Source organism: Amblyomma americanum, chromosome 1 (assembly GCF_052857255.1).
Source record: "Amblyomma americanum isolate KBUSLIRL-KWMA chromosome 1, ASM5285725v1, whole genome shotgun sequence".
Classification (NCBI taxonomy): Eukaryota; Metazoa; Arthropoda; class Arachnida; order Ixodida; family Ixodidae; genus Amblyomma; species Amblyomma americanum.
The window spans coordinates 21,780,879-21,800,081 of NC_135497.1; the positions used below are offsets into that span (position 1 = coordinate 21,780,879).

The 19,203-nt window shown below is 47.2% G+C and overlaps 1 protein-coding gene across 1 annotated transcript; it reads right to left on the reverse strand.

Annotated features, from left to right (window-relative positions):
• Positions 1-4,870: 4,870 nt before the first annotated feature.
• LOC144110918 (uncharacterized) lies at positions 4,871-18,859 on the reverse strand. Its single transcript, XM_077643989.1, has 5 exons — positions 18,237-18,859; positions 17,681-17,787; positions 7,631-7,847; positions 6,836-6,997; positions 4,871-4,997 (listed from the first exon to the last, which is right to left on the reverse strand). Exons 1-4 carry the CDS (start codon positions 18,418-18,420, stop codon positions 6,921-6,923), a joined length of 585 nt encoding a protein of 194 aa, XP_077500115.1. The 5' UTR covers positions 18,421-18,859; the 3' UTR covers positions 4,871-4,997; positions 6,836-6,920.
• Between the last annotated feature and the right edge of the window lie 344 nt (positions 18,860-19,203).

Genomic DNA, 19,203 nt, shown 5'->3' on the forward strand with positions numbered 1-19,203 from the left:
ATGTTTAGAAAATAATAATAAACTTAAGGAAATTTTATGAAATTATGTAGCCACTAATTTTGCTTGGTTTTATGAGGTTTAAAACCACAAAGCGGCGCAGGCTGTTAGATATTAGAGAAATGGATAAATCTTTAAGTGTGCTAACATCACAGAGTTTCTGCACCTCTAGCATTTCGTCTCCATTAAAATGCAACCACTGCAGCTGGAATTGAACCTGCATCTTTCTGGTCAGCAGCTGAGTACCATAACCGCGGCTCCCATTTGGGGTGACATGCTTAGTTTTATTTGGGTTTAACATCCCAAAGCGACTCAGGCTATGAGGGATGTTGTAGTGAAGGGGTGACATGCACCAAAGTGGTGACTAACAGACTTTACAAAGTTCACTACAGAGAGAGTGAGCATTGATGAGGTATTAGAGTTTGCCTAGTCTACGAATGCCATATATTTGTGCAGATAATTCATTACAAGTACATGCGGCCTACGACAGGCTATGGCACCTAAAGCACAAAGCAATATGTCCATAAAATGAAGGCAAGAGCAGAGTTTCTTGCTGCCAGCAACCACTCCATAACCCAAAAGGCCAGTCAGCTTTTAAAAATGCATGTCCTACCTAAGTCTATTCAAGATTTCAGCTCTGATTTTGATTTGCATTTATTGCCAACTCACACAGCTCTCTCCTCCATATCTTAGCATTAACCCTGTTTTTCTTTCAGTGGTTGACTGCACTCCTCGCAATTTTAAACTTCTTAGTGTACCACTTTTTGCCCGAGAGATTTGTAGAAGGAATGCAGTATAGAATTCTTTTTGAGCATACTGCAAGCCACTGTTCATAACTTCTGTGTGCATGCCAAAGGCCTTAAACCCCAATCTACTCGCACCCACTTCTCTCAAATGCTCTGCATTTGCGCACGACCTGGCTTAGACATGTGAATGACCTGGCCTAGATGTACTGTTACCACTTCCACTACCTCACTACCTATCGTAAAATGTTCTCTTTCCAGATTGTTTAGTATTTTAGCTCTCTTCATTTGCATTGAATACTTATATGTCCTCAATCATGAACTACAATTCCTCATCACTGATACTACATCAATGCATTAAAACTAAAATATGTTCAGTTATTACAAGGCAACATTTACAAAATTAATTATCAATCTTGGGTGCCAACTTGGGCTTTTTGTCACGAAAGTTTGACTAGGAGTAACTTTGGCTGAAATTCTTCTAGCACAATAATCCTTGTCTTGTTGCACTCTATGATCCTTCTAGATCACTCTGGCAGGTCTATTCTCATCATGCCACAGAGTGTTTAGTAATTAGCCCACCTCCAAATGAGCAACATGAATTAGGTGAAATTTTGAAAACTATTTCATCTACAACAAAACTAATCAGATATTTGAAATTAGCATGCAAAAATATACAAATGGTGCAAGTTTCAACCAGATCCACCCATAAATAAGGAAAAAAGTTCTAAGAGGTGTGTCCCCCCTTAAGTAGACTTGGTCTTTCTCTATTTTGGCGGTTCGAATATTCATATCCTGTAGCAACCCAAACATATCACTTAGCTGCCTCTGCTGTGCATCGTCGTCATCTCCTGCATCGTGGGAACCGGTATTGCATAGTGGTCCTGGGTTTTCTTCCACATCAACGGACAGCAGAAGCAGCTCTTTTAACAACAACGCACTCACATAACAAAGACAAAAGTATTCCCGGGCGTGGGAGCAGCAACAAGCAGGCATTGTCCGATTTACTTGCGTAAAGACAAGAGTCATGACTGACCTGGGCAAAGAAACGGACGAAATTGAAGAGCCGCATCACGTAGCCGCACCACTGAACAGTTCCGGGACACGCCAGCAGTTCTTATCGACGCCGAGTGTTGGTGACATAGTTGATCCGGATGCCTTGATCCACGAGGAAGCAGTCCAGCAGGGTTGCCAGTGGTGATCAAAGTCTTCACCGTGAAAGCTGACGAAACTTGTTGGCGAGTCGTTGGATTCCCATGCTTCCAAAGTATACAAGGCGCCAAGCTGGAGACATGAAGTAACCTGGGCAAAGAAACGGACGAAATTGAAGAGCCGCATCACGTAGCTGCTCCCACGCCCACTGAGGGTGGCAGGGTGGCAGTCAGTCATGCACCTATGAAGCAAACAGTGAAAGGAGGCAGGTGCTTCTGGCAAGAAGAATGTGATGCACCCTACCCCAAAGCAGGGTCACTGTCACTTGTGATGTAGCAGTGCCATACTCTACTTGAACACAGGGACCCCGTGATCAGTACCTTGTGCACTTCAATTCAATTTTATTTAATTTGGAACATACACATTTACAAAAGTGGGCAACAAAAGCATCTGGACCCTTAGCCAGTTGCTAGTCTGGGCCCAAGCAATAAGTGCACAAAATAGCATACCTGGGCACTAGTAACAAATAATTGTAAACCTTACTTGTTAGATCAGCAAGCCTGTTCCCATTTATATAATCACTCTCCTTTTTGTGTCTTCAGGCAGTAAGTGCTCATAAAGAAAAAAATATGTTTGTTCATATGCTCCATAAGCATAGCATGTTGAAGTCCACTCTCCAATGTTATGGGAATGCAAGGAAGATGATGAAGACCATGCAGCCAAGCCACATTTCATCACCATCGCTGGTCGCCTCCGCACGAGACTCAAGCTTAGGCTGCTGGCATTCGTCGGTGGTTACTGCCTACACTGCCTTAACTGCTTTGTGCACTAGTCCCTTCTCCCCCATCAATAAGTCCCCTCTTCAGAAGTTGCATCACGTCAAAAAAAAGTCCATTTAGCGGGAGTAGCCATCTTGACAACAAACAATACAGATGTACACAAACACACAGAGTTGCTCAATGACAATCTCACTGTGTCAGTACCATACATATGCTACACCCACTTCAAGCATGCTCAAAACAGACCAAAGTATCCACTAATGATTTTCTTATACTGAACATTAAACTCTTTTTCCACCAGGTTAATAAACTGCCAAGTAAAGGTAGACAATGCTGCTTTCTGAATAGTTCCTGAACTGCATTTGCCATTAAACTCAATTCACGCACCACATTTCTAAGTATTTGAAGCTTCAATACATTTCAAAATTAAAAATATCTCTGTTCATCCCACCTTGTAGCCAAATGCTGCGGCATTTAAAGCATCTCGCAGCTGTCACGTCTATTAAAAGAGTATAGACAACGCATTTTGGTGCCATGTTGTCTTCTTCGCAGTGATGTGTAGGACATTACTATAGATGGCTCACCACGTGGTATTTCCGTTCCGCAGCTAAATAATTTATAATATAATTTTCCTCCCATGCTCTTTTGGTTTGAGTTTCGGCAGCTCTGTGATGTCAGTTTCGCATGCGTAAGGCATAAAAAAATGTAAGATAACTGCTGCTGCTTCATGCGTTGTCATCCCAGCTCTTGAGGTAGACCAACTTTAACGTAGCGAATTAAAATGATGAAACAGTGAATACTTCGCATTTTTTGTGATGCCTTGTGTGAACTGAAACTGCAAGTTGGCATCATTCGGCCACTGAAAGTGAAACTAAAACAGCATGAGAGAGAAATGAGATTATAAATTATTCAGCAGTTGTAGGTGAATGCCATGTGGTACTCCACGTATACTAATGCCTGGCGCATCATTAGAAAGAAGAAAACACACATCCAAAAATTAGCTGTCTATACAGCTTTAATTCTCTAAAATTAACCAACACAAGGAGGCAAGTCATTTGTTCTGACCACCAAAATGAACCAAAGGCAAGCTGCATCCACATCTTGTAAGCTGCAACCAATGCCACTGTCAGTGGTGGTGCGAATGGCGAAAGCTTTTACAGCGAGCTTTTTAGCAGAAAAAAATGTCAATACAAAGCAGCTTCCCAGTGTTTTGCAACAACCTAAAGCTGAGAAATAAAATAAAAATGCTAAATTATACCCTTAAATGTGAAGGTATCTATTCACCACAAGCACAGATACCCGAGTGCCTCACTTCTGCTGAAGTATACTGTGTAATGTCAGCACCAGCTAAGGAATCTCCAGGTAGTCAAAATTTATCCGGAGTTCTACACTGCAGTGCTTCTCAGTGCTCGGGTGGAGCTTCAGGGCATTACCTACTCTCACCAGGCCAGAAATACGCAAAACAGGCAGCTCAGGCACACAGATAAAAATTGACAAAAAAATCTGATACCTATACGACTTTGCCTGCACATTCTAAAAGTTCAAACACTGCGACACTTCCAAGTGGCATTTACTGCACCTTGCTGCATACAATTGATTTGTACAGTTAAACTGCAAAAGGGGGCATGCCATTTGCTTTGACTGGCGATATGAATGGAAGGCAACTCACACCTATGTCTTGTAAACTACTATCTCAACCCTTATCGCAACGCAACCAATGAACACTACTTTTGAGACAAGGAAGGAACGCAATGAGCAAGCTCAACCAATCTCAAAAGAAAGCTGTCAAAGCAAAGCTCTCTTAACTTTCCATTCTGAAACACTTTGCTACACAAAAGACATTACATCAGCCTTAACACACGTGGCACAACCAAAAGCCCTAGAAGCAAAATAGGTAAAAAAAACTAACACTGCAGTGATGGCCTTGACCATCTGCTTAGTACAGAGGAGGTGGAGGGTTCGGTACCCAGTGCTACTACCCATCAGTTTTCTAGCAGATACAAGTTTCTCCTTGGCCTGGTGCTCAGCTTTCTCTGGGGTGAAATCTTAGGAAAGAAAAAAAACGGTCTTTGACTCCCACGTTGTGCAGACCAAAAACATGACAGCCACTGTGCACCTTCGTCGCACTGGCCTTCTGCCAACGAAACCAGAGCCCCCCATCGTCATCATCAACAGTCCGCACACCTTGGAGTCAACGTGCGTCACCAGTTGGAGTATGCCAGTCTGCATCGCCACAGGAACCTGAGGGTGGTTCAAAAGCACCAGGAGTGTGTTCTGCTTCTTCTTCAGGCCATGACTCCACGTGACGATCAGCTCCAGCAGCTCCCTGCATGCAGGCACGACACAGAGCAAGGCTTTTCAGACACTTCATCAACAGCTACTGTTCATAAATGATGGCCAATTTTTCAAGCAGCTCCAGTCGGGGACTGCAGAACACTGTGCTGTCCTGGCACTAATCAACGCCTTGCTCGTTTGACATATATACTTGTGTAAGGGCTGTGTTAGTGCAAGGGCCGCAACCACGGCTTGGCAGCCAATAATTTAGAAAGAAATAATGTCAGCCAAAAGAATTTCACTTCACGCATGTGTCATTTAAACACATGGTGCATTCCACCCGGAGCCAACAGATGGTGAAACCTGCCTACGACACTCTGTACAACCAGTGCGATCATGCTGATGACGTGTTGTTTCGTCAGACTGCCCCACTTTCTACTTGTGAGCAGGGTGTTACACCAAAAAAGGCAGAACGTTATTATTATTATCTCTAGCTGTACAAAAGTCAGAACAGGGTGCACCCATGCTAGTGCCGTACTTCCCTGCAATGACATACTGCCCGCCTGGCTCAGACGCTAGCGGTTGGGCATGCTTCGCATAGAAGTCGCAGCAAAGATGCTTTGAAACTAGTCGCGTTTATCATAAAAGGCATAACCATGCTACCAGTTAAGCACAACACAATAATCTGACATTAAAATGAAGGTACCACTGACGTTTTTCATGCCTTTGCCAGTAAAGCGATCAGAAAAGCAACCCAGGTAAGGCCAGCTCGTACCAATTGCTCCATATCGCACAAGCTAAGCATTGTATTGAACCTCTGGCCAAACCATCATTACTCTCAGTAAGGTACTATGCCCCAACAGTTGTATGCACATACCTCTGCCAAGGAAGGGAAGGGAACTTTGGCCAAAAAAGTGGCCTACCGGCTTCTTATTTTAGGTGGCTCGTGCTGGCTATCAAGCAATATAGCATGCTACTGTGCACTGTACCATCCATACCTTTAATTATTGCATTATGTACTTAAAAGATTCACCACGGAAGTGCTAATACGTCATAAAGAAACGTGCCACCCCATAAACAGAACACGGGTTCCATGTAACAGCCGCACACCATCAAAATCGCAAATATAAAGAGCAGTCCTTACACGAACGCCCACGGTACTTTTTACCTTTTAAGTTTCATTTCATTCTGGCACCTTCTTTGCATTTCAGTTTGATCATACTTCAGCATAATGCACCTGCAGGGACTCTAAAGACAAGCATTGTAACAAGCTACTGTGTAAACTCGAGTAAGGGCCGCACTTTTAATTTAAATTTGGGAGTGAATTTTGTAGATGCGGCTCATACACGAATGAAAAAAAAAGTATAGCCATATTTTTTTCTCAATTATATAGTTCAACACTGAAGGTGTGGTCCATACATGGGTGCAGCCCTTACAGGAGATTATAAGGTATATATTTGTGGATCATTCTAAGAAATTTGTCACTCTGCATAGGAACAATCGCCCACAGACCAGAAAAAAAAATTCACATCAAAGGCAAGTGCCAAATTAGGAAAAAAAAAAAACAAATGCTACTTCACGAAAATGTGCTGGTTAAACCGTCCCTTCCAATAAAAACATTTCCCCAACTTCATCAATTTAACTCAACTTGGGGTAGGCATGATGCTTACGTAGCATTGCTCCTCATAACAATAAAATGAAAAGAACACGTTGTGAAGGCAATGTCCCTTTACTAGCTGCAATTTAATGTAACCAAATTCTACCAAATTCTTGTCGGGTAATGGAGCAAGCAACCAATTACTTGTTTGGGGTGGCGAGCACCACCCCTGACCTCCCCTTGCTGTCATCATTGAAACTGAAACACCAGCATTCGGGTTAGCAAGCACGTACTTCGTGTCAGCGGCCACTTCTGCAGCATGCTGGTCAATCTCCTTGAAAAGAAGATGGGGCCTGCTGCACCCCTTGTGAGACGAGTTCAATGCCGCCTGTGCCAGGCTGACAGCCAGCTCTCGGATCCCTTGTACTGGCGACAGTAGTGACAGCACGATGGCACTGCACATGCGGACAAAAAAACAGAGTTGTAACTCTCGCTAATGGTGCTCGTAGTCCACTATGCTCGGCTGCCATTCTGTGCTAGATAAGGTCACATGGTGTGGGAACGCAGGATGGCATCAAACATTTTTAGCTTCAAAAATCGAAAAAAGAGTAAATAAATGAAGAAGAAGCAATAGTGGCAAACACACACAGAATAAGCCTCTGCATTATGTGTTCTCCATATCTATCCACAATTCTTGATTATATTTTATTTCAGCAGAGTTGACTACCAATGTCTTCCTTTTTTGCAGAATATTTCTGCCAGACTTCTTGTGCACCATACAATGCACTGCTTCTGACACCCTCATTATGCAACTTCTTGCAAAAATACCGATCAATGACTTTCGCTGTTTGGCCCTGCGCATCACGGGAGTTAAAAGGTGTGCACTGCAACCAGCCACCACTTTTTCATTTCTCTGTAAACATTTTACTGTGCACAACATTCTTTTTTTCAGTCACAAACCACCTAGATTACAAGAAGCTCCTCCAACCACCGAGTGTATCCCTTAAACACTCCCATGATTCCCGTCCCTTTTCACAATTCAAACATGCTTCCTTTATTTTCTTTGCTGTACAGGCCACCATACCCACCAAGATTCTGTTCAACCAAGATCCGCTTGATGTCCTCGGCTGTCTGCAACAGCTGGGCCGAAACAGCGAGAGCCAGATACTGAAGCTTCTCCTTTGGAAGGGAGGGTGACGCCCCCTGGCGACTGCTGCTGGCGACGGCACGACAGCTGGCATCCAGGTGCAACAGCCACAGGCCACCCAGGAAGTGCACTTGGTGTTTCAGGCTCGGAGAGTGCACCTGGGGAAAGCAGGAAATTGAAACAGAACAACGGGCTTAGCCAGAAATGGCAGAGGAGTGCAAATATGTTCCCAGTTCAATCAAACGGAAGTCAAATATTAATGACAAACTAAATGACTCAGTTCAGCTTTTAGAGATATAGTATATCTGTTTTCAACTCATAACAATCACGAATGCCAGCATGGCCTTTAAGCAACATACCTGTTTCTTTGTTCAATTATTCATTTAAAGTAAGCATTTACAAAAGGATTTTTTATCTGTTTATTTATTTACCCTCAGGGACGTAGGGCATTACAGAGGAAAATGGAATACATCATAAGTACTCCACTTCCCTTATCAGAAGTCTGTTGGTGTAAACCTGTCAGTGCAAACCTGTGTCGAAGGATTGTGCTTTTCCTTTTTCTTTTCTTGGAGAAAACTTTCTATGTGCAAAAAATAGGGGCACTGCAATCGTATGCAGAACTTACACACCATGAGTGGTGAACCCAGTTGTGCTTACAGCACAAAATGCCCTACCCCCTTTGCAAAAAAAAAAAAGATAGGGGAGAAAGGCAAAGGCATCAGAATGACCTATTTGCATCATATTACAAGGAGCATTGCCAACACTGAAACAGCAAAATTCTCGGTTCAATGAACTACAGTTAATTCCTCTTGAAACAAACTCAGTTGAGATGAATTCTCAGATGAGGTGAACAATGTGTGATCATTTGGTTGGTTTCCCATAGGATCCAATGCAAGAGAAATCCACATAACACGAACTGTTGTGCATGTCCTTCAGATAAATAAAAAAATAGTTTCACAGCAACTGTGAACCACAGCGATTCTGCACAACAGTACTCACAGAATGCCCGCACAAAACCTCCTAGAAGCGAAAAAAAAAAAATGTTTCCACGCCAAAAAGCGCAACTCTACAAGGTAGCTTCTGTGCAGTACCTTCACTCCTGCCTGAGCACGGCGCAGGGATCTGATACGGCCAGAGCTTGGCATCGCACAAGCCACATGACGCAAGCTGCCTTCCTGCTGACTAAAAGGAGTGTAGGTACGAAGTGGAGCTGCTCATTGATTCAGGGCTGAAACAGTTGAGCAGTGAATTTTTCAACTGATGCGGAGCCGCAACAAACATTATCAAGGTGCTGAGGTGGCCAGATACTATCGGCATCACCTGGGCATTGCCTGAGCCGGATGGAAAGGCATGTGGTGCAGCTGCTAATAAAATTAGCTGTACAACTAGGGAAGGATTGAGATGTCAGACACTTGTGCATGCCTAATCATGCAGTTGTGCTTTTGACTCCTTAGAGCTAGGGGGAAAGCAAAAACAAAAAAGGACAAAATATCAGTCGCTGCGGAAGAGAGAGGAAGAGATGCCGCAAAAATAAAATTAGACTGGTGCCGTTTTCAAGTACAATTATCACAGCTTATTTCATGCCCTCACTCATCTGCTCACTTGATCCCACAATAAATGCTGCATGTGTAACGGGGGCTTAGGTTAATGCTGAGGCGGCGGCGACCAAGTCTCTCATCTGTTCAGGTCAGCAGGTGCTCGGTCTGAGCGATGGCAGTGCGGCTACCTCCTCTTCTTGTTGTTGTTGTTGTTAGCCTATCAAAAGATGGCACATACCCACACTGGGGGATCGGCCAAGAATCTTCTTCTTTTCCTTAGTAAATATAGGATGATGCCCTTCTTCTTCCCCGGGGAGAAAAGGTGCCATCCTGGCGACTCAGGGTGGCGACAACACAACCGGGTCATAGTATGGCTTCAGTCGTTGGACATGCACAGTCTCGCGACCACGTCGGCGAAGATCGGAAAATGGTGTGAGGGGCTCAATAAGGTAGTTCACGGAGGATGTGCGCTCCAGGACGCGGTAGGGGCCATGGTATTGCAAAAGAAGTTTCTTTGATAGGCCGGGATCAGTGGAAGGAATCCACAGCCAGACAAGTGAACCAGGTGGGAAATCCGGATCAAGCTGACCGTCGTCATGGCGGTGTTTCTGGCACCCCCGAGTGTCTGCCGTGAGCGACCGTGCAATCTGGCGGCAGTCTTCGGCGTGCTGGGCAGCTTCAGAAATAGTTGTACACTCAGATGAGGCAGGGCGGTATGGAAGAACTGTGTCAATGGGAGCGGATGGATGTCGGCCGTAGAGCAGAAAAAATAGGGAGAAACCGGTGATGGACTGAGTAGCAGTGTTGTAGGCGTACGTAATATAGGGTAGAACGAGGTCCCAGTTCCTGTGGTTGGCAGCAACGTACATCACCAGCATGTCGCTCAGAGTGCGATTAAATCGTTCAGTTAGACCATTTGTTTGCGGATGGTAGGCTGTACAAGTCCGATGAATGATATTGCACTCGGCGAGTAGAGCTTTAACGACATCAGACAAGAATACGCGTCCTCTGTCACTGGGGAGTTCACGAGGAGCACCGTGGCGAAGTATAAAGCGCTGCAAAAGGAAGGACGCCACTTCACGAGCTGTAGCAGCTGGGAGCGCGGCGGTTTCTGCATACCGGGTCAGGTGGTCAATGGCAACAATGACCCAGCGGTTGCCAGCAGCGGTGTATGGCAGAGGGCCGTATATATCGATGCCAACACGGTCGAAGGGGCGAGGAGGACACTGCAGTGGCTGCAACTGTCCAGCAGAGTGATGAGGCAGTTGCTTACAGCGTAAGGCTATAGAGATAAGGTTGAAACTTTCCAAGGGCCCAGACAATGGCCAATCTCTCTTTTTCCGACACGGAGTAGTTGGATTCAGATTTCGTGAGGGTGCGGCTGGCGTAAGCAACCACATATTCCTCGAATCCAGACTTGCGTTGGGCGAGCACAGCCCCGAGGCCAATGCCACTGGCATCCTTGTGTACTTCAGTTGGGGCTTGCAAGTCGAAGTGATGCAAGATGGGTGGTGCCGTGAGGAGACTGCGCAAGGTGTTGTAGGTGTCGTCGCAGGCAGGCGACCAACTCGAAAAATCCATATTGCTGCCGAGAAGCTGAGTTAAAGGGGCAGCAATGGCCGCAAAGTTGCGAATAAAACGTCGAAAATAGGAACAGAGGCCTAGGAAGCTGCGCAGTTCCTAATGCAAGTAGGTTTTGGAAACGCAGTCACAGCATGAAGTTTGGCGGTGTCGGGGCGGGCGCCCTCATTTAACACAACGTGGGCTAAAATTGTCAGCTCACGAGCAGCAAATCAACACTTTCTTAAGTTCAGTTGAAGGCCAGCGTCCGTAAGGCATTTTAAGACATGCTTCAGCCGGGATAGATGAGTGGCAAAGTTGGGCGAAAATATCGCGATGTCGTCGAGATAACACAGGCACGACTTCTATTTCAGGCCACACAGAATGCTGTCCATCATGCGCTCAAAAGTAGCTGGAGCATTACAGAGGACAAAAGGCATGACGATAAATTCATACAGGCCATCAGGGGTCACAAATGCGGTTTTAGGGCGGTCATCAACTGCCATGGGGACCTGCCAGTACCCAGAGCGTAAGTCGAGAGAAGAGTTCCGCTCCTTGAAGGCAGTCCAGAGCATCATCAATGCGCAAAAGAGGGTAAACATCCTTTCATGTGACTTTATTCAGGCGGCGGTAATCAACGCAAAAACGAATAGAGCCATCTTTCTTCTTCACGAGGACCACAGGCGAAGCCCAGGGACTGTGTGAGGCCTGGATCACGCCGCTCTGAAGCATGGTGTCAACTTGATCTTTAACAACTTGGCGCTCACTGGCTGAGACACGATATGGGCGCTGACGCAGAGGGGCGTGGTCACCGGTGTCGATATGGTGGGCGACAGTCGACATGCGGGTCAAAGCGGGTTGGTGTGAATCGAAGGAGGAACGAAATTGATGAAGCAGAGCGAGAAGTTGAGTTCGTTGAGGTGCAGGAAGAGAGGCGTCGATGGGGAGGGAAGGAAAACGTCTGGAGACGGAGTGTCGGATGCAGGAACCGGCGGGCTGAGGGCATCGACGTCAAGGGACGGGGAATCGTCATTTTCATCGCGGTAGAGAATGAAGTCAATGATTTGCACGGTACCAAGGCACTCACCGCGACGCACAGCGGAAGCATATGTAAACGGACAGGTCACGAACAACGCGCTAAGGCCAGCTGACAGAGTGAGGACGGCGTAAGGTATGGACCGGTAATTGCGGCACAGAAAGAGGGGCGATGGTGTAAAAAGTATGTTGCCGTCGCGAACAAGGTCAGAAGTGAGGGGCGCAAGAACAGAAGAACAGGCAGGCAGTTCAGTGTCTTTGGCAACAACGGCTTTGGCAGGAGCAGCAGAAGGGGCATCTAGCGGCGAGGAACCGCTGAGTGCAAAGAACTCAAGTTCAGCACGAGCACAATCAATGACTGCGTTATGGCGTGACAGAAGTCCCAACCCAAGATGATCTCAAGAGAGCAGGTTGGTAAAATGACGAATTCAATCACGTAGAGGATTTCCTGAATGACGACGCGAGCCATACACGCCGCTAATGGCGCAATAGCCTGCGCGCTTGCGGTGCGCAGCAAGCATCCAGAAAGTGGGGTCGTCACTTTTCGCAAAGAGCGGCAAGAGGAGGCGGCCATGGCAGCCGGTGTCGACAAGCGCCAAAACAGAAACACCCTCTACGGGAACGGCAATCAGATTGGTGGGACATAACTGAGGCCTTGGACATTTCACTGGTGGCGCAGTTCTCGCCTCAGGAACTGCGGCATCTAGTTTTCCTCTTGCGAAATATTCGGGTGCCGACGCATGGGAGAAAGGGAGCGGCGACGAGAAGGTAAGCGTCGGGTGGAGAAGGTGGTGCGATCAGGGGAACGCGGGCGACTCTGTGGCGGCTCGGCTGGCGGTGAGTAGTCACTGGGAGGAGGCCAGTAACGACGACGGCAAAGCCGGGCCACATGAGCAGGCAGTCCGCAAGAGTAACAAATAGGCCGATTGTCAAAGCGGTCGCAAAAAAGGCGCCGGAGCGTGAGGAACTTGAGGCACAGACGCTTGAGGTGGAGCGTAGGTTGGGCGGTAGTTAGGCGGCCGTGCGACGGCGGCAGCGTAGGTCAGGGGTGCAGCGACAGGTGCGGGCGGCTGTGCTGGTGCGGGCGGAGGGGCCGGTGGAAGGGCCTCAGGCACTTGTTCGCTGATGGCAGTGGGAAGGTCGGGCGCCAGGAATGGAGATTGCACGGAGGGGGATGGCAGAAGCAACAGCTGACCTGCAACTTCCTCACGCACAAAATCTTTGATGTGCGCCAACAGTTGCGAGCGGTCAGGTGCAGCCGACAGGCCGGCAAGCGACTCGACAGCCGCTGCTGCGTGCTGGCGAGTGATGAGCCTCTGCTTACGCAGCTCGTCGTAGCTCTGGCAGAGACTGACGACTTCGGCAATGGTGCGGAGATCTCGCGACAGCAGCATCTGAAAGGCGTCATCCTCGATGCCTTTCAGAATATGCTTGATCTTGTCCGCATCGGACATCTGGGGGTTGACACGTGAGCAGAGGTTGACCACGTCTTCAATGTAGCTGGTGAACGTCTCACCCGACTGCTGAGAGCGCTCGCGCAAGCGGTGTTCGGCGCGTAGCTTGCGCACAGCAGGACCTCCGAACACTTCGGTGAGGTTCGCCTTAAAAGCAGTCCACGTGAAGAAGTCTGCTTCGTGGTTTCGAAACCACAGGTTGGCAACGTCAGTCAAATAAAAGAAGACATTGTTCAACTTGGTTGTATCGTCCCAATTGTTATATGTGCTCAACCGCTCGTATGATGTGAGCCAGTCTTCAGCGTCACGATTGTCAGTACCGCTGAAGAGTGCCGGGTCCCGCTGCCGGAGGGAGCCGGAACAGAGGCCTAGTGAGCCAACCTGCACGGCTTGGCGGTGGGCGGCTTCAGGCATAGCGGGCATAGTGGGGGTCGGTAGCGTGAGGTTGCACAGGTCCAGGGTGGTACGAGGATGCTAAACCGAACCTCCACCGAATGTAACGGGGGCTTAGGTTAATGCTGAGGCGGCGGCGAAACCACGGCGGTGACTGAGTCTCTGGTCTATTCAGGTCAGCAGGCGGTCGGTCTCAGCGATGGCAGTGCGGCTACCTCTTCTTCTTTTCCTCAGTAAATATAGGATGATGCCCTTCTTCTTCACACATGAATGAATTTTTATGGCGCAAGGGCAGCTGTGGCCAACGAGCGCCACGGAACAAGGTTTTATTTTTCTTTTACTCACGGTGGGGTCAAAGACCCATTTCCCAAGCATTTCACCCTATAGAAGCTGAGCACCAGACCAGCAGAAAACTTGAACCCATTTTATCTCCGGTGGGTACCCGGCAGCCCTGGGGAACCACAATAAATGTTCCATTTGCAGTTGTCCTCTCATTGCATGGCCACTTTATTCAATCTTTCATATAGCATATATTTGGATACACTTAGCATTCTCACATATGCCTTTTATAGTGGCACATCTGCTAAAACAAACTTCTTATAAGACCGCAGACTATAGTCAGATGATGAAACAGTAAAATTCTGCTTTCAGGAAAAGGCCGAAATCTGCCAAAATTGTGGAAAAAATGTGGCCCTTACCCACATATATACAGTGCTTCCAACTCCCTCTCAGGTAATTGTACAAAATAATGCAACAACTTTTCCCACAAATGAACGATTTCTGAAATGCGGGTTCTGCTTCAAAGAAGCATTCGCAATACGAAACTAACTTGAAAGCTTATTCTGCAATACAACTGTTAACCAATTCTTCAGACTTTAAGATTGGAATGCATTTGATTTTTCTGACTTCTCTGTACCTCTGTGAGACATTGCAGTAAATTGTGACTGAAATTTCACATGCGCCACAACTTGCTGCTCGACTTTTCGGAATGTCTTCATGCTCACCTGCACGTCGCCCCAGCAATCATGAAGGCGAATTCTGAATCCTATTTGAACTACAAAACTTAAAGAATTTGTTTAAATCAAACTCGTTAACATCGGTTTAGATGACCAGACTAACACGTTTCCAATGGGATGACACACAGCTCACTAACTGCACATTGTGCGCTTTTTTTTATTCTGCAACGCCTCCATTCTTTCATTTGTGCGAAGTGCCACACATGACCCTGTATTAGGCTTTATGTACCCACAGTTCCCAAAACTGGCTAAAGCAGCCTCTGAAACCCTAAGTAATTGAACACTTGGATTTCATCTCATGAGTGTGTTTCTATGTAAAATGAGGACACATACACACAAGCATGCATGCATGCACACGTGCAAGGAAGAAGGCTACGAATGCACCTTGAACAACTTCTGCATCAGCTGCCGAAACTGATCGGCTGCTGCCCTTGCTGACTGAGTGCTCCACAACTGTACCAAATATGTTGGCAAGAAGGTCAAAAGTAGCGCAGATGGCATCGTCTTGTTGCCTTAGAATCCACATGGGGCTTTCTGCAAGGTTTCAAATAAAAACGGTGCAGCACACGTCATACACAAAAGTTAACAGTAACTAACAAAGACTTGAGCATCAAAGCAGAGGCAGCAGCTGTGAAGCAGTACGATTGTTTTCGATCACTTCCCAAAGTGACTCAGACAATAAAGGACACCGTAATAGAGGGCTTCGGATAATTTTGACCATCTGGGGTTCTTTAATGTGCACTGACATCCCATGGTACACGGCCCTCAAGCATTCTGTCTCCATCAAAATTCAACAGCGGCAGCTGGGATCGAATCCACACCTTTTGGGTCAGCAGCTGAGCACCACAACCACTGAGCCACCGTGGCAACTTTAATGACAACAAAGTATGGCTTATGTCATTAGTGAATTAATGACAGTTCTGTCTAGAAAGCAGGAGACAAGTAGCTGTTAGTGGCATCAGAACTGTAAACCTAAGCGGTCAAGTCAAGTCCCATGGGCAGCATTTCACCGCATCTTGTAAATCACCTGAGCTATGCAGTCGAGACCGCTTATAACGAACATGAGCGTCACACGGCGTCCGCTTGTTATATCCCGAAGTTCGTAGTAAGTGGACCAGAGCTTTAAAGACAGCTGCTTGTCAAACGAAAAAAAATTTTCTTTGCGAAAAAGTCCGCGATGGTCGTCTGTTTTTGCAGCGCAGATTCGATGATTGAGGTTTCCAGATTATTTTAAGCAGAAGCGTGGTATCGCCGAGGCCCTTGGCATAGACGAGTTGTCTGAGGCTCTCTATGTAGCTCATTGCTACAGGCGCGCTTATGGGTGCTGGCTCCGAAGCTTCATCCTCATCTGATTCCTCTGCGTCACTCTTGTCCCGCACTTCAGAAACGATGCCCTCATTTGTGCACGGTTCCATGGTGTTGGCGTCATCAACAGAAATAAAATCATTCCAACCAATGTCATGACCCCCCATGTCGGAGTTGGTGACACGCCGCCACAAATCGCCGCTGGGCTGGTCATCTTCCGAAGAATCAGGCTCGGCATCAGACACTGTGTCGACGCAGCCGCCCTTGCGGAAGCAGTTTTGCTAGCCAGTGGCCGTCACCACCGCACAGGCCGCTTTCATAATCTCTACCGCTGAACACAATGGAAGTGGGCTCAGTGTTCCCATCCGCCATCCCGAATTACAACCTGGGCCCAAGATTTGAACTAAGCCAACAAAACGTCCGCACCGCAACAAGAGTGACAAAAGCGCGCAATGGGGTGGGCGTGCAGAATGCACAGGCGGCAATCAAGCTAAGGATACACACGCACAGCGCCATCTGAGAGACCAATGAGGGGGCGTCTGTGAGTGTCAGTGCAGCCACCTCTTGGCTCCCACGGAAAGCCTGCTTCACAGTGCGTGGCCTCCGCGATCGATAGTGGCGGCGGCGTGGTTGATCGCAGAGGCCACGCGTGGATTTGGAAGAGGGTGAGGATAAAGGAGTGGAGTTGCGAGGAGGGGCGGGAGGGCGATCTTGGAAGTCGCGTCAGCTACGAAAGGGTAGCTCGCTCGAGTGCGGCACGAAACGGGGCGGGCAGTTCGCTCGCGATGAGGCTTGGGAAAACATACCGCACACCGGGCGCACAAAGGGGTTGGAGGCAGGTTATCCCACATCGCAGCGCCGGGTTTACACCGTCCGTTCGCTGTAACCAATCAGCAGGGCTTAATGACGTTTGTTATACGTGTGATTTTGTGCCATTGAAATAATGTATATTTTGAAGGTTGCGCAGGTCTCGTTCATTATAACCGAAAGTTTGTCTTAAGTGGGGCCGTTATATGTGGGCTCGACTGTACATGCAACTTTTTTAAAACGAAGATTTCCTGGGCCTGGTTATATGCAACACTGCACTGTGTTTTGCCGCTTGAAAATTCGTCATGTGGTATGAGATTACGGTGACCGTTGATGTTGCCAGCATGCAGACGGTGACCGTTGATGTTGCCAGCATGCAGCTGGCTGTAATTTGAAGGCAACACCGAGGCTACCAGACAACCAGGCCTGCACTCTATGACTCGTTCTGGAAGCAGCCAGTGGCAAGCTGCACTTGGAGCTGATGCTGCATGCTGGCGGCAACATTGCAGAACTCCATGAAACTAGTGCAGCCAAATCAAAGAGACCTTATGCTGTCAAAGTGTTCTCGGATATGAGGCCACCCGTTCGTCGTCCTGCCTGCCATTGCACGCCGTCAGAGGTAAGCAAGTGACTATGCAGCATGAAATTCAGGTTTGAGTAAAGCTATTTCGACGATCTCCTGCCGCACCATTCATACCTGGACACAGCCTCCATTCGGAAGTCCATTTGAATTAACCGGCGTGAGATCCATTGCGTCTGTATTAGCGAGCATCCGACACTCGCTGGGACCGAGCCATCAGTTTGAATCATCCAGATTTACGAATTAACGGAGGCCAAATCAACGAGCTTTTACTGTACTTGAGAAAAAAAATTGTTAGCTCACCACAGTAAGAGGTTGGTCAATCTTTCCAGCAGCCTCCCCAAGATCAGCAAGAAGCAACTCCGCGATGGTGTCCACATCCTCAGTCTCCAAAGCGGCCGTTATCTTTTCTGCAACAAGAGTCAGAAATGAAATGGCAGGTGCAGCTTCCTTGGAACAGATCCTTCTCTGAATGAAGGAACAATGTTCATGAGATTGCACTGCAAAACAGAGGACATTTCGTTCCTTCTGTTGCTTTTTGTGTTGCCTCCTATTAAGTACTATGTTCAAAGTCGTACAGTTTGGCACATTAGTAGACTGTGCTAGGTGCCAAACATGAGCCAAACATGTTGCACTCAACAAAATGCACAAGTAGAAGCATAACAGCTTGGCAAATGCAGCAAGGCATCACACAGTGTCCGCGTCATGGGAAGATGGAAGCACTGCCAAGAACCAAGAAACCTCAAAAGTTTTACCCCAGTTCTTGGAGCCCTTCGTTACACACATCAACAACTACTGCAGGTGATAATCAAGACCTCGCAGGTTCGCAACCGTGGCAATGTAAAGCACTTGCACTCACTGTCAGCAGTGACGTTGCTGAGCTCTGGCAACCGCTGCAAAGCCGTGCTTGCGTACGCCAGTCGAGCAAGAGACACCTCTGAGGGCTCCGTCGGCATCAAGAATGGAAGCACCGTTGTGAGAAGTTGCCCCTCGTCCAGTGAATAGCACAGGTCATCACACACAAACACCAGTGCGCAGGTCATACCTACAACAAGCCCTATGGCAGTTGTTGAAAAAAAGAATGCCTACTTCAAAAAATGGGCTCTGACTGGTCAGTTATGTGAGCCACTTTGATTAACTTTCTCCTCGCTTTCTTTCAATCTCCTTCTCCCCCATTCATGAAGAAGTGGGGTGAATGTATCATATTTGAAACTCCACCTACATGCAGACCTCAGGCATCAAACACACCACAAGACAAAGCCTGTGAAAAAACTTCTTAAGCTGGCATAAGTTATGCCTTACGCTAAGGCTCAATCACAATCAACCCCAATCGAATGAATGTGTATGATGCCATTCTGACAACCCCTCATGGAAAAGAAAAAATATGTGAAAGGAACCAGAGAAAAAGAAAAATATGCGAACCAGCAAAGGCCATGCGTCGATTAAATGCAGGACAATTATAAGAATACACGCATGCTAGGAGCAGAGAGGGGACATTCTGCACACACCATTTCTTGCTCTGCTCTGTGGGCTCAAACAGGATGCGCCTCAAGGTGCCAAGGACAACTCCTTGCTCCAGAAACTTGCACAGATCCTGAAACAAGGAACCACTGCAGATTGAAAGAAACTCCAAAAGGATCCCAGAGGTCAACTGGCGTGCAGTCATGACTGACACATTACCCAAAATGAAAATTACAGATGGGTTGTAATTCTCTTTCCTGGCTAGTTCTACCACCATGCAGCCAAAATCAAAGGGCCTGAACCGAGGGGCTACAACACAGTATGAAGTAGGGGAAAAGGCACGAACAAATAAAAAGAAAGTCGGA